We start from the raw sequence: 14,958 nt of genomic DNA, 5'->3' as shown, positions 1-14,958 counted from the left end.
TGCTTTTGTAAGCTATGACATTATAAGGTTTTTATTATATTTTACCAACGATGTACAATATATTTCTGTCTCTCCCCATTGAAACAGATGGAAGGCTGAGTTTGCATGACTGTAAATTCCTGCCTTGTTGCAAAGGAGCCACCAAGTGACCAAACTTGCCTATAAGGACTGAAAGTAACTGAAAGTTACATACTAGAGAAGGGCAGACAGGTTTTTGGTAAACAAACAAATGCTAAAGATAAATTATTTTAGCTAAAGTTACTATCCTAGCCCTGTACAGCTTGTCTCTTTCATCTGGAAAACAGGCTGTTTGTGAAAGGGTAGGAAACTGATCCCAATCATGATAAGAAATGCTAAAGATTTTAATTTATGCATATGTACTGTACAAATGAACTCCCTAGTGCAATCCCTAGTTTTTAGAGTTTAGAGAACAAAACCCAAACATATGATCAGCAGCCTTTTCGTGTAAACATGTTGAGTCATCTCTTTACCTGAGCTTCACCTTTACCCTCTCTCTTTAATAGCTAGCTATCCATTCACCAGTTCTTCTGTCCTCCCATTCATTAGAGCCATAATCGAGAGGCTCGCTTTACTTTAAACCTCATTAACGGCCCTCCTCTCCTCTACCTGGAGCTGCTCAATATTCACATGTCTTTGCATTATTCATCGTGCTAATTTTGTTTTTCTTTGTGTGGGCAAATGAATGCAGTGACTGATCATGTGCAATGGCCTTAGCCTGCGCCGAGCAGAATAAATAACCGAGCCACACAGACCGAGCTGCTTTCTGCAGATAATGATCATCTCTGAGCTTCCTCTCTCTCTCTCTCTCTCTCTCTCTCTCTCCGACTCATTCCCCAGACTCACTTCTTCCCTGCCTAAGAGACAGCCTGCCATCTGGGTGTCTGCCAAACTGAAAAAGATGCTAAATGTTGCTCTTTGTTGCTGCGTAAAGAAAGTCTCTGCGGACCCCACTGCTCCGCCACTGTTGAGATGTTTTCACATTTCTCCTGCACGGTGGGTGAGGGTGGATGACAGGTTTGTCTGCTTTACTGCAGCAGCAGCCGTGCTAAATGTCACACACCAAGGTCGCGCCAGGTCTACTTATGCCAGTGATTAGTGATGCGATGCCGTTATAGAGTGCCCGCAGTGTCAGCAGTTACCTGGATGGAGAGTAATGTGTTTTCATTAAGGATGATGGGTCAGAAGCTCTTGCACTCTCTCTCTCTCTCTCTCTCTCCATCTCTCTCTCTCTTTCACGGTCTGTCTATCTTTCTTTCTCAGTAGGCACCTTTGTTCCACACACTGAGCATGTGTTCTGCTCTGCAAAGGACTCTTTGGCTATATTCAGACTGCTAGAATAAATCTGATTAATGGCTTATCTAGATTGTATTCAGATCAAGATTTCAGATCCACACAAATACATTTGGAGGTGTTTTTGGTATAATTTCTTATTCGGTAACACTTTATAATAACTTTAATTAATATGTTTTTAACTAATGATCTGTAGATGTGAACAAAGCAATAGTTCATCAGAATTTGAATATTATTAAATCGCTAGTTAATATGAATTTTACAACAAGGAAGATGTTTATAAAATGCAGTTCATTAGTATTTACGAATGTAATAGCAACTTTTTAGTTTCTTAAAATGTGAAAATTTTCAGTGGTATATTAATGAAAGTTATTATAAAGTGTTACCTCATTTTTTATTCTTTTTTTGGCAATACATATCACAATAAGCTTAATAAATAACAGCACTTATGACAGTAATAAACATTGTTAATTAGTTAAATAATGTCTTAACTAAATATTACTGACTCAATTATGACATTATTAAACACTTACACGCTGAAATGTAAATAATAATGATTTAAGACTTTAGTTAACTTGTTGTAATAATTATTAATGCCTTAACTAATGTAAATTAATAATTAGTTAAGGCAATCTTTTAATTCATTTCTTTACACTCTAGCATTGCTTTAAAAACCCTTTTTAACCCCTATATTTTTAAAAGGACTGTGAGAAAACATTGATATATCAATGTATTGTATAGGCATACTATGCAGACAGAGGTTCATATTGGGTTGTGTCCAACCTCTAAATACCACTAAGTGAAACTTTCTTTTCATTTGATGGTGTTTTTTATACTATAACAATCTATGAAATTGCTAATTATTTAGATTAGGTATCATAATATATTGCTAAAAATGTAACTGTAACTTTTGTTTTAGAATATGAATCATAGTGCCAAATCAATATTATAAAATATGGCCCTTTATTATTTAGTAGCAAAAATAGTAAAAGTCAGAAATGTCTAGATGAAAAATGATTAAAATTAAGAACTGGTCAGCTGTTCAGAGAGAATCCCTGACTCCTGGAAGAAAGACACAAACAAAAGGTGGAGAGGAAGACAAAAAGAGTGAAAGCCCTAAGCTCAGCTCCAAAAACATCTTAAATGCTCCTAGTAATTACTTCAAGTGCAATCAATTAACAAGAACACCATGCTGACCTTTAATTTAATCCACAATGGTGGGGGATCATAACACTACACAAACTGTAGTATGTTCTTTTGGAACACAACGAACATAAACACAAGTATTTACAGAATCATTTAAACAGTGTGCGCAAAATGATTTCAGTTAGAGGTTCTGAACACCGGTTGTGATTAACTGTCCACTTTTTTTATCCAGTTCTTTTTCTGTTTTCTGGCTTATGCCTAAACAAGTGGACTTTCAAAAGCCCTTTATTTAAGTTCAAACTGTGTTACTGCCCAACACTCTACTCTTTTGGCTGCTAAGAAGCTATAAAACAAAAATCTGTATCTTAAAACGGCCTTTAGCAAATTCATTTAAGCGACCTTTGCATTTTCCAGGTCGTTTGAAGGTATATTACTCAATGTCTGCTGCATCTGGTTGCCTATAAGTGTGTTTTGGTTCAGAGCTGTAAAAAGCAATCTGTATGTGGCCCACGAGGCAGAAGCAGAGTTAGTGACGGTGAAGAAGGACTGCAGGCTCTATAGGCACTAAACTAAATAGGAGAGAGTGTGAGGATGGTGGCTATGTGGCTCAGATTCAGTCAGCTGTGACCGCTGCACCACCACAGTAACACTTACAGTATCTGCTTCTTCCCCAGAGAATCTTCACTTCACTGTTCTCTGCTCGGTCCTGTGATCCACCCCTTAGCATTTCAGGCTTTTAAAAGCTTTAAAAACAAGGGAAGTTACATTTAAAGCAACAATATGTAGCATTTTTACCTTTAAAGAGCAGTTCTAAACCTAAACCATATTTTTTCCATTAATAGCTGAAATGTTTTGCTTTGAAGTATTGAAATATACCTGTTTATAAATCTTTATAAATATTTCCTTACCTTTAAAAAACTCTTTTATTGAGCCGTCTCAGGTTCAGCTGTGGTATAGGTGAGGATGATATTTCTGTGTACTTTGGTACACAGACACATAATCACAATATGCAAATTACTCAATCAAAAGTACCGCCCCCCTCCTGCTGACAACGTCCAACCATCTGCGTCTTTCCGCTCTCAGAGGCACACTGCTGCTGCTGCAGTTCAGCCAATCAGCTTTCCCTCATGACCTGCCTCTAAACCCATACATCACCCAGTCCCCATGCCCAAACTACCCCTCCCATTTTTTTAGCCTTAAAAATAAAAAATCATTAGTGCTCCTTTAGAAAAGTTTCAAACTGGCAAATTCCTTGGCTGTCCTGTGCAGGCATTTTATCTTTCTTCTGCATTTAAATACCCGAGTCATTAACACCACATCAATTAAGAACATTTTGAAGCGTTCTCTGCCTCTTTGAGGAGGAATGCTCTGAACAGCACTTCAAGCCAGCCAGCTATAATGAAATTATGTAAGAAATCCCACTGATCTCAGATAACTGGCTTTCGCTGCAGACATAACAGCGTGATTCTGAATGCCTTTTGAAGTGCTGTGTGATATTCTCCTCCCGTCTGCAGAGCCATTGTTCTATTTGAGATGTGTTTTAGCCACATGAAAGGAGATGTACAGTCCAGGAGGCCTGTCTCATAGGTTACACTTTCCATGGAAAAGAGAGGCTGTGATTTAAGCTTAAAATGAATTTTCTACAGCGCTAGTTTGGCAAGATATAACTTTATACACCTCTTCTCATTCAATGTATTTTGTTTTATGATTTTTGTACATTGTAAATTTATTTTAGAAGACTACATTAAAGCTATACAGGAACACACACGATTATTCTTTAAATAAAACGTATTAAACAACCCAGAATATATTTTATATTCTTTAGATTCTTATAAGTATCACATTCATCTTTGAGGTCAGATCTGCACACTCTTGGTGAGATTTTAATCTCAGTGTCTTCATGAGGGAGAGTCACCTGGAATAGTTTTCTCAGCATCTTGAAGGAAGGAGTTTCTGTAATCACCTCAGATCACCATCTCAGTTCATCAGGTTTTGATCAGGCACTTTTGGGTGGCCCATCACTCATTGGAAACATGTACAGCGGTCAGAAAAATTAGTATACATTTGTCAAAATTTGAAAAATGCTGCACACATTACAAATTCATGGCTGTGGAAAAATCTGTAGGATATATGTAGGACATGTACTAATTCTTATAATTAATTATAGTTGTGTTTTAGATGTAACAGGAAATAAACCAATCAGTGTGCCAGCTGTCATTCCCTTTAAGAGGCAGGTGAGCTCTGACTTTGGCGCGTTTGTATCTTAACAGCGCAGCGCTTTAATGTGACCTGTGCATTCACGCTGTGAATGAGCAGCAGCTCATTTAAGGGAACAGCAATGTTATTTTATTATTTATTCTGTTTATTGTTGAGTTGAAAGTTGGGTCTGTGCTCTGCAGGATGCTTGACTGTTGTCTAGGTTCATTTCATTCAGTGGAGCTCCTGTATTTTCCACCACCAAAATAGAAATCTACCTGAACACACCTCACTTCCAGACCACCACACCCATCAGTGTAGATTTATTCCTAAACTGATGCTATTTTAACAGCGTGGGAGCCAGGTGTGAAAATAGAGAGTTGACAGGGTGTAAGATAGCAACGAGCATAGGGCCCTAAGATCTTACATTTAAAGTGTCGTGAGAAGGAATGACAACATTACGAAGTGATTAGGGCATTACCATCCCAACTTTTTTGGAATGTGCAGCAGGCCAGAAATGAAGCAATGGATGTATACTAACTAGATGTCTACAGTTACTGGTAGAGACAGTTACTCCAACAAAAGATAAAAAAGATAAACCCCTTGAATTTGAAGGAATCAATGAACATGCAGGTGTCCCAATACTTTTGCCATTTTGTGTAGCTGTACGAATGGAATACGCAGGAAAATGTAATTTGCTCACATATAACAGAGGTGCTGTCGTGTTAGATGAGCTCAGTTTTACAGAGTTAACAGGCAATGTTAAGTTCGTCCTATATTTCTGACTTTTTAGATGATGCAAGACCTTGTTTGTGTGTTGTTCCTTTATTTTCTGCAGCTTTCATGCTGAGAAAAATAGCTTTTCTGAGAGCAACGCTGAACATCTGTTGCTGCTCCTTTGTTGAAAGACCTTTGATTTTCTCGCTTCTCAAATATGTTAGAGCGGATAGAGTGTGCTGTACAACAGAAATGCTCTGCTTGTATTTTTAAAATTTTAAAGAAAACATTGCATATAATATATCATATTATATATGATATATATGATGTTAGATCATTGAATTCTTGAGCAAATTGCATTTTTTTATTTTGTATTATAGGAAACATTGGGTATAATTAGAATTATATAACATTAAATAGCATTTATATCCTTGTTAATTGGATTGATTAATCTATCTTTGTGACCATGGTGTTCTGTGTGTTTTCAGTGGTGTTTCTAGCTGGTTGATATGGTGTTGCTAGATGCTTACTTTGGTGCCAAAGGTGGCATTTAGGTGCTCTTATCTGGGGAGCTGTTAACTTGTGGATAACAAGTTAACAGCTTTCATGGATGGTCCTGATGAGAGCCAGTTTTATCAGCTCGTTTTTGATGGACTTTGCGTGTGCACTTTAGGATACTACAAATTTCTTGAAATATTTGGAACATACTGACCTTCATTTCTTTACTTAGTTGAGTAGTTCTTGCCATAATCTGGATTAGAACATTACTCAAATATTCACTATTCACTGTATACCTGTAACTCTACCTCTTCACTACTTTACAACTGATGCTCTCAAACACAATAACTCTTGACAAGTTCAGTACAGCTGTTAACTGAAAGCCTGAATTCCAGGTGACTCTACCTTATAAAGCTAATTGAGAAAAGCCAGCCAAGATCTGCAAAGTTTATCATCTAAGCAAGAGGTGCAAGGTTTTTGTTTACTAAATAATTCAATATTAACTTAAGGCATGTCCAATTTTTGACTGGTACTGTACTTCTCTACAGGTACTAGACAAGATTTCTGTGTACCCTAAAGTGGTGTATTGGGACATACCAAGCATGTATACGATCATAAATGTAGCCTGATGGTTGGATTTTTCTGATTTGCTGGGCTGAAAGGTAGAGACTGCACTGCGGTTGGCAATACGTCTAAGAATAGTGCTGTATTTCAGCAGCACACCTTCATGTATGGGTATGACATTGGTTTAGGTGAGAAGGAAAAGACAGGAATGATGAAGCTAAGCTCACCACAGGCTTAGTAACAGACAGACAGGCCTCCTGGGGGAACCTTGAGAAATACCTGCTCTTAATAGTCTCTTTACTTCTCTCTCTCTCTCTCTCTTTCTCTCAGTCTGTTCCCTCGCCACACTCCATGGTTACAATTTGATGGCTTCTATGAATAGATGTAACCTTGAGCTACTTTAAAAAAGGACTTTTATAAAGAGGTATCTCTGCATCAGCCTTGAAGCCTTGGTGGATTTGGGTGTGTTAGCTTCTCAAGTGCACTACTGACTTTATATTTTTGACCATCTCCACATTCTGCCACTTTACCGCCGCTCCAGAGCGAACAGGTCTTTTAGGTACATCATTTAGAAGGATGTGCTGTATAACACATAAGATCCTCTAGAATCAAATGTTTCAGGGCAGGGGTGCCCACACTTTTCTGGCCCAAGATCTACCTTTCCAGTGGACAGGCCATTGTAATGTACAATGGCCGAAGGTAATACCTTATAACTGCGTTATTCAGTGCTTATGAATGTGTTATTAAGCCTCTGTTGTGTATTTTTACACAAATAACGTGTTTTTTTAAAGATATCTCTGCATCAGTCTTCAAACATTGGTGGATTTATTAACATTACCTTCTCTAGATAATTACTCACTTTTTATTTGTACCATCTCCACATGCTGTTGCTTTATCTCCACTGCAGAGCGAGCAGGTCCCCGGTATTTAATTTTAAATGATGTGCTGAATCGAATGTTCTTGGGGAAGATTATGTAACTGCTTGGTTTACATGGGCCTTCATTTACCCAGCAGTCAGCAGATACTGGGCAGATAGATACTGGCAAGCAGCAGTCGAGTGGAGTTTAATGACTCAGAATAAAATCAGAGGGATTTATTTGCCGTTTTTCGACCGAACTGCTCCTGGGGATATCTTGTTAAGTTCATTACGGCGTCTGCGAGGTCAGTAACCATAGTGATGATCTTTGATAGGGAGCAAGGCCCATTGAGTGCCCTCCCCCGAGGAAATGATGTGTCTAAATAATCGTCTTCGACAAATGTCAGCCCAGAGCGGAGTGGCTTGTTCAGAGTGGTAACACCCATGTCTGCGGGTTTGTGTATCAGTGTGTGTGTGTGTGTGTGTATGTGTGTGTGTGTGTGTGCTATGTCTTGTAACATTACCAGAGGCAACACACGAGATGTCTCATTTCTGATGTCCCTGCTTAAGCTGGGAATAAACATTTATATAGTCGCTGTTAGCGCTCAGTAATGACTGCATTAGATCAGCTGCTATACTTCGCTTCACTTCAAATGGCTGATTCATCTCTCTCTCTCTCTCTCTCTCTCTCTCTCTCTTTTTTTAATCCTCTCTCCAGGAGAAGAAGGGTCAGGAGTTGCCAAAGGGCCCGGAGGTGGAGGTGGCCAAGATGGAGAAGCTGTTGAGTTTGCTGAGGGAACCTGATTTGACAGTGAATCCACAGAATTGATGCTTTAGTAAGTCTACCAGGCCATGTTATCATCTCACCAAGCACTGCAGAACACTCATTTTCTCAATTTTTAGATTTCTTATTACATTCAAAGATATATGTAAATTACATGCACCACTAAATAAACCATATCTCTAAAGGTTTGTGGATACTTCACCTATTGAATGCATTCAGCTACTTTTAATTGTACCATTGCTAAAACATATGTGCACATGCACAGACCCACTAATTCATTTTAAAATTTGTAACACATAATGGGGATTTCAGCACGTCAGTCCTGTGACTTCTGTCAGCTTGGAACCCAAGAAGATATGAATGCATTATTGCATTAATGCATATGCCCTGAGATTGTCTTGATGTACACTGCACTATGACTAATCTTATTAATCCAGAATCCTTCTCTGGACCCAGTTTTGATATTATTACATGATAATAATTCTAGTGTCTAGATTGGTGTGACATCCTGTCTGGTTAATCTGCATGACAGCTACAAAAATATTACTATTATTATTATTATTATTATTATTATTATTATTATTATTATTATTATTATTATAGTTGCTACACCTTCTACATATTGTTTCATTAGTTTAGGAGTATGGGTAATGGGCAGGAGAATTTAGATTGTTGTGCTATATGTCTGCAAAGGTTTAGAAAACTCATATATTTGAATTATAAAAAAGACACATGCTTGCAGAAAGAATGGAACAAGATAAGACCTGAAACACTTCATCGCTTGGTGTCCTCTGTGCAACATTACAAATTGGTAAATGCAGTACTGTTATTTATTTATTTGCTGTACCACTTTTTTTGGCTGAGCAAACTAAACAATAAATATATTGGGTTCATACTCTCAATGTAAATGTAAGAAACACTGTTTTTGTTTTGTTTAAATTTGCATTTTTTTGTTATTTTTTAATACTCTTGATTGCAGCAAAAGCAATGCATTAGCAGGTGTCTAAATACTTTATTCCATATAGTGTATTATTCATATCAAGTACATGTCATATTGTCATGTTCTGTCGTTAACTAAAAACCACCATCATGTCTTTTAATCACACAACAAAATGGTTGGTCTGGTGCAGTGGATAACACCACCGCCTGCCATTGAGCTACCATGTGGAAGACTGAGGTTCAATTCCTACACCAATAACAGTCCTTGGGCAAGACTCCTAACTCTACATTGGCCCACCTCTGTAATAGGAATAACCTTATTATTCGCTACGCATAAGAGCTTCAGATAAATGCTGTAAATGTAAATTTAAATGTAACAAGGCTGCACTGAACTGCATTTAAAAAATGCTTCAAGATAATGTTCTGTGATCTTACAAAAAAGATTTCCCAGACCAGTTCTGTCTTCTGAAGTGTTTATTAAAATCATTCATCACATCTAAACGACTCATTTCCTGACCGATACGCTCCGGAAGAGATGCAAATGACATGAGAAGATATCCGTTTACCGGTTCCTCAGGCTCTTTGAATTAGCAAGCAATGAGAAAGAGAGAAAGTTGGACGGGAAGAGGGAGAACAAATCCCTACAAACACTTATTTGCTATTAAAATGCATTACTCATGCACAAGAACTACCGAGCAGCTCTCACACCTATTCAAACTCCAACTGTTAGCTTCATTATTAGCACAGTATTGATTGCCGGTCGGTTCTCTGAAGGTGTGCTGCCCCAGCGAAGTGCGTGGGTTGATTGCGACTCTGGCAGGCATGACTGGACCGTCGTGAAGAGGACAACGAGAGTCTTTTTACCTTTATATAAGCCACTCACAGCAGAGTGCTACTATATCAAAGCGCTCCGACATCAGAGACAAACCCATTCCAGGCAGCCCATGCTGAGCCCGCATGCTCTTTTTGGGTTTTATGCAGCTCATGTGGAGCCCCCATTACTCAGGCCTTCATTGGCAGCAAAGACATGAAGAAAGCCCAGCTTCTCAGAGCTTCCGACAGATCTTCTAGAGGTCAGTGAGGGCACAGGGATGATGGTGATGATGATGCATAGTCCAAAATGAACAAACCAACCAATGGGTGCTGCCATTGACTCAAAAATGTTGTTTCTTTCATGGGCATTTCTATTGCAAAAAGGCATCTCAGACAACGTGCCAATGTGAGGCCTATGTATGGACCAGAAGGTTTTGTCTACAGGTTCTATGTTTCCCCAGATATTAATAATGTCAGTGATGGGACCAGAAGGGGTTAAAGATGGGCATCATCTGGGTTGTGTTGTACTGTACACTGCACATTGGGTCTATATGGGACTTGAGTAAGATTAAGATGGACTGTAACAATGGGAAGCCCAGTAACAACACACATACAAACCCACTAAGAGCCCATGCCCACCTGGAACCCATCAAACCCACATTCCTTCCCATGTAAGCCCCACATGAGCATGTTGGCTGAGATGGCTTTGCAAGTTCTCTGCAAGTTCCCTGCAAGATCTCTGTCAGGTTCTCTTCCACCACTTCTGCAGCAACCCATTCCCACCCTTCCATGTCATTCCAGTTGGCTTTTTTTCCCCTGTTGAAATTCAACAGCAGTGCCAGTTGCACTCAAGTAGTCAGTAGGTACTTCTGTTCGTTCTTCTGCTGTGGGCTACAAGGCGCCAGCACTGGCACCGTCTCTTGGCTGGAAGGCACCTTGCAAGCCTTGTACAGGATCAGGAAAAGAACCAGAATGAGAACAGCCACAAGCACATTGCAGACAATGGCTACCACTGCTGCAGTGGAGATTCCTCCAGCACCATTGGCAGACTCCATATTGGAAGCAGTGGTACGGTCCCGCGGTCCCAAAGTGGGACAGCCGTCGCACACCCCGCCAGATCCGTGAAATCAGCTTCTTCTGCCGCTCTGATCTGAGGTGTGTGTGCACCCCACAGATAGAGAGGCTTCAAAGCCCCGTCTGTAGATGAGAGCAACACAACAAACAGGGCTGCAGTCTTCCTCTGCCATCCAACACTGTCATCTCAGTCTTTTCTCCTCCACACAACTTCTCCTGATCTGCTCTGACTAAAAGAAAGTTTGTCCTAGTTTCCTTCCTTCACAGACATTTCTGTGCCTTGCCCGTCAGATGAGATGTGTTCAAAGGAAGGCTCTGAATTTGGAGGTATTAGTCTATTAGAAGTCCACATGGTAGGCTTTTGATCCAACAGAAAGTTCTTCTTCAATTCGTTTCTGCAATTAATCTTTCCCCCTTTTGCTTAATCTCCTACTTCTTCTTCAGGCCTGGCTCAGAGCCCAGATTCACTCTGGGATTCAACATCTGAAGACCAGCCAGAGGTTGCCACACTTCTAACATGTTCCTCTCTTGTTTTACAGTGCTCCTAGTGTCTTTAGAGTGTCTTCTCACCTGAAAAAGAAGAAAAACAAAACAAGCTTACAAATGAAGGACCAGCCCAAAGTTCAAACACATACAAATTTAGTCACACAGTTAGTTTTTGTTTCACATTGTAGTACCAGTCAAAAATTTCGACACATCTGCTTTGGACTAGATATAATAAAGTGGAACAACACCAGCAGATGACATGTCTCTCCAAACCATCACTGATCATCAGTAAATTTTGCATTTTATTTGGAAATCAAGGCAGCAGAGTCTGGAGGAAGAGTGGAGAGACACACAGTCCAAGCTGCTTGAGGTCTAGTGGGAAGTTTCCACCAATCAGTGATGGTTTGGAGAGACATGTCATCTGCTGGTGTTGATCCACTGTGTTTTATTATCAAGTCTAATGTCAGTGCAGTTTTGTTTTCCCACAACATCTTACAGCATTTTTCAGGCTTCCCTCTGCTGACAACTTTTATAGAGAAGTGGATTTCATTTTCCAGCAGGACTTGGCACACTCCCCACACTGCCAAAAGTACCAATTGGTCTTATATAACATTCTAATTTTCTAAGACACTGATTTTTGTTTAGTTTTTCTTTATTAAGAAATAAATCCATAAAATAATAGATCACTCTGTGTGTAATACATCTATATAATACATGAGCTTACATTACAGCCGAAACAGAACTTTCAGAAGCACAGAGTTAACTAAGTGACCTAAAATCTGTCAAGCATATCTATGAGTCATAGAGTGACTACTTGATTAAATGGCAGCTTTCTGTTAAACGTAGGACGCAGAGTCCCCTGATCCTGATCTAGTGAGCAGAGTGAAGAGAAAAGTGTTGCTAAAACATCTCTCACTCCTTTCCCTCTCTCACCCTGCAGTGCTCAGTCAAGCCTTTAGATGCTCAGCCCACTGCCTACTGTCTCGCTCACACACACATTTCCCATCTGCCATACACACACGTACACACACACACACACACACACACACACAAACACCATATGCTCCTGCTTTGCATGCTGCAAAGTACTTTCCATAAAACAATTTAGTCATTCATAATAAACGAACGATCTTCCTGCAAAATGAGATATTGGTATACTGGTGTTATGTGGCATGTCACTGTACATCACTCTCACAGGACAGGAACTAGTATCGTGTCCTATGTCCTATGGTAGCTAAAGAACTGGGGCTACAGGTGGTCTAGTGGACTAAGCCACTATGGTAGGGAGATTGCTAGTTCGAATCCCGGTCATGCAGCTTGCCTCAGCTGCCGGAGCCCTGAGAGAGCATAATTAGTGTGATTGCAGTAATGCAATCACAGTATTGTTCTTCTTAAGTCTGTTTCTTATTATTATTATTCCACCTGTTTTTTGTCCGGTTAACTAGTGCCGCAGTTTTCGAAATATCGACTTCGTTCAAAAGAGAAAACGTGCGTCCATATCGGGAATGGTGTGCTTGTATACAGCTTTCCGATCGGACTTACGTTTTTCGTAAAAACTTCGTAAGTACGCGTTTTTTTGCCCATTGAAAATGAATGGGCAGAACTTTGCACGCCCGTGGACGTCGCAATTTTTGAAATACGAAGATGAAACCAATTGAGGACCTGTAGAACTTATTGAGCTCTTTCCGAAAATATGCGTTACGAAAAGTTACGTCGTACGGATTTCGTACGATTGTCGTACGAAGTGGCCCCATTGGAATGAATGGGGCCAATCGGAGGACGGCAGCTAGATCGAAGGACAGGTAGCTAGAACTCCAGTACTGTGAGTGTATGGAGCAGCTATGGGATAAAACAGCATTAGGTCAAAAGTTTGGACACCCCGGCCCCCCAGTACTGTGTGTAATGGAGCCACGGGTCAAAAGTTTGGACACCCCAGAGCCCCAGTACTGTGTGTAATGGAGCCACGGGTCAAAAGTTTGGACACCCCCGAACGGTCAGAGCAACCTAGCGTGCATAGCTGATTGATGTATTTGCACGTTGCGTAGCAACGTGCAAACACCATTTAATCAAATTTATGCATATACATCACCTAGCAACCACCTAGAAACACCATAGCAACCACCCCGGATACCATAGCAACACCTTAGCAACCGCCTAGCAACACCATAGCAACCACCTAGCAACCATTTAGCAACACCTTAGCAACCACCGCAGATACCATAGCAACACCTTAGCAACCGCCTAGCAACACCCTAGCAACCACCTAGCAACCACCTAGCAACACCTTAGCAACCACCCATATACCATAGCAACACCTTAGCAACACCCTAGCAACACCCTAGCAACCACCTAGCAACACCTTAGCAACCACCCCGGATACCATAGCAACACCTTAGCAACCGCCTAGCAACACCTTAGCAACCACCTAGCAACCACCTAGCAACACCTTAGCAACCACCCCGGATACCATAGCAACACCTTAGCAACCGCCTAGCAACACCCTAGCAACCACCTAGCAACCACCTAGCAACACCTTAGCAACCACCCCGGATACCATAGCAACACCTTAGCAACCGCCTAGCAACACCCTAGCAACCACCTAGCAACACCTTAGCAACCACCCCGGATACCATAGCAACACCTTAGCAACCGCCTAGCAACACCCTAGCAACCACTTAGCAACCACCTAGCAACACCTTAGCAACCACCCCGGATACCATAGCAACACCTTAGCAACCGCCTAGCAACACCCTAGCAACCACCTAGCAACCACCTAGCAACACCTTAGCAACCACCCAAGATACCATAGCAACACCTTAGCAACCGCCTAGCAACACCTTAGCAACCACCTAGCAACCACCTAGCAACACCTTAGCAACCACCCCGGATACCATAGCAACACCTTAGCAACCGCCTAGCAACACCTTAGCAACCACCTAGCAACCACCTAGCAACACCTTAGCAACCACCCCAAATACCATAGCAACACCTTAGCAACCGCCTAGCAACACCTTAGCAACCGCCTAGCAACACCTTAGCAACCACCCAAGATACCATTGCAACACCTTAGCAACCGCCTAGCAACACCCTAGCAACCACCTAGCAACCACCTAGCAACACCTTAGCAACCACCCCGGATACCATAGCAACACCTTAGCAACCGCCTAGCAACACCTTAGCAACCACCTAGCAACCACCTAGCAACACCTTAGCAACCACCCCGGATACCATAGCAACACCTTAGCAACCGCCTAGCAACACCCTAGCAACCACCTAGCAACCACCTAGCAACACCTTAGCAACCACCCCGGATACCATAGCAACACCTTAGCAACCGCCTAGCAACACCCTAGCAACCACCTAGCAACCACCTAGCAACACCTTAGCAACCACCCAAGATACCATAGCAACACCTTAGCAACCGCCTAGCAACACCCTAGCAACCACCTAGCAACCACCTAGCAACACCTTAGCAACCACCCCGGATACCATAGCAACACCTTAGCAACCGCCTAGCAACACCTTAGCAACCACCTAGCAACCACCTAGCAACACCTTAGCAACCACCTCAAAT

At 41.1% G+C, this 14,958-nt stretch overlaps 1 protein-coding gene across 1 annotated transcript in view; it reads left to right on the top strand.

The window, feature by feature from the left end:
• dnai1.2 (dynein, axonemal, intermediate chain 1, paralog 2) overlaps window positions 1-8,980 on the top strand; it is a 35,822-nt gene extending 26,842 nt beyond the window's left edge. The window contains exon 20 of the mRNA XM_049466147.1: window positions 8,007-8,980. Coding sequence (XP_049322104.1) covers window positions 8,007-8,117 — 111 coding nt within the window. The 3' untranslated portion in view covers window positions 8,118-8,980. The remainder of the gene's footprint in view (window positions 1-8,006) is intronic.
• Window positions 8,981-14,958: the final 5,978 nt, after the last annotated feature.

The sequence above is a fragment of the Astyanax mexicanus genome, chromosome 17 (assembly GCF_023375975.1).
Source record: "Astyanax mexicanus isolate ESR-SI-001 chromosome 17, AstMex3_surface, whole genome shotgun sequence".
Taxonomy (NCBI): domain Eukaryota; kingdom Metazoa; phylum Chordata; class Actinopteri; order Characiformes; family Acestrorhamphidae; genus Astyanax; species Astyanax mexicanus.
Note: the sequence above shows the minus strand (reverse complement) of the source record. Positions and strands in the feature narration are given on the sequence as shown.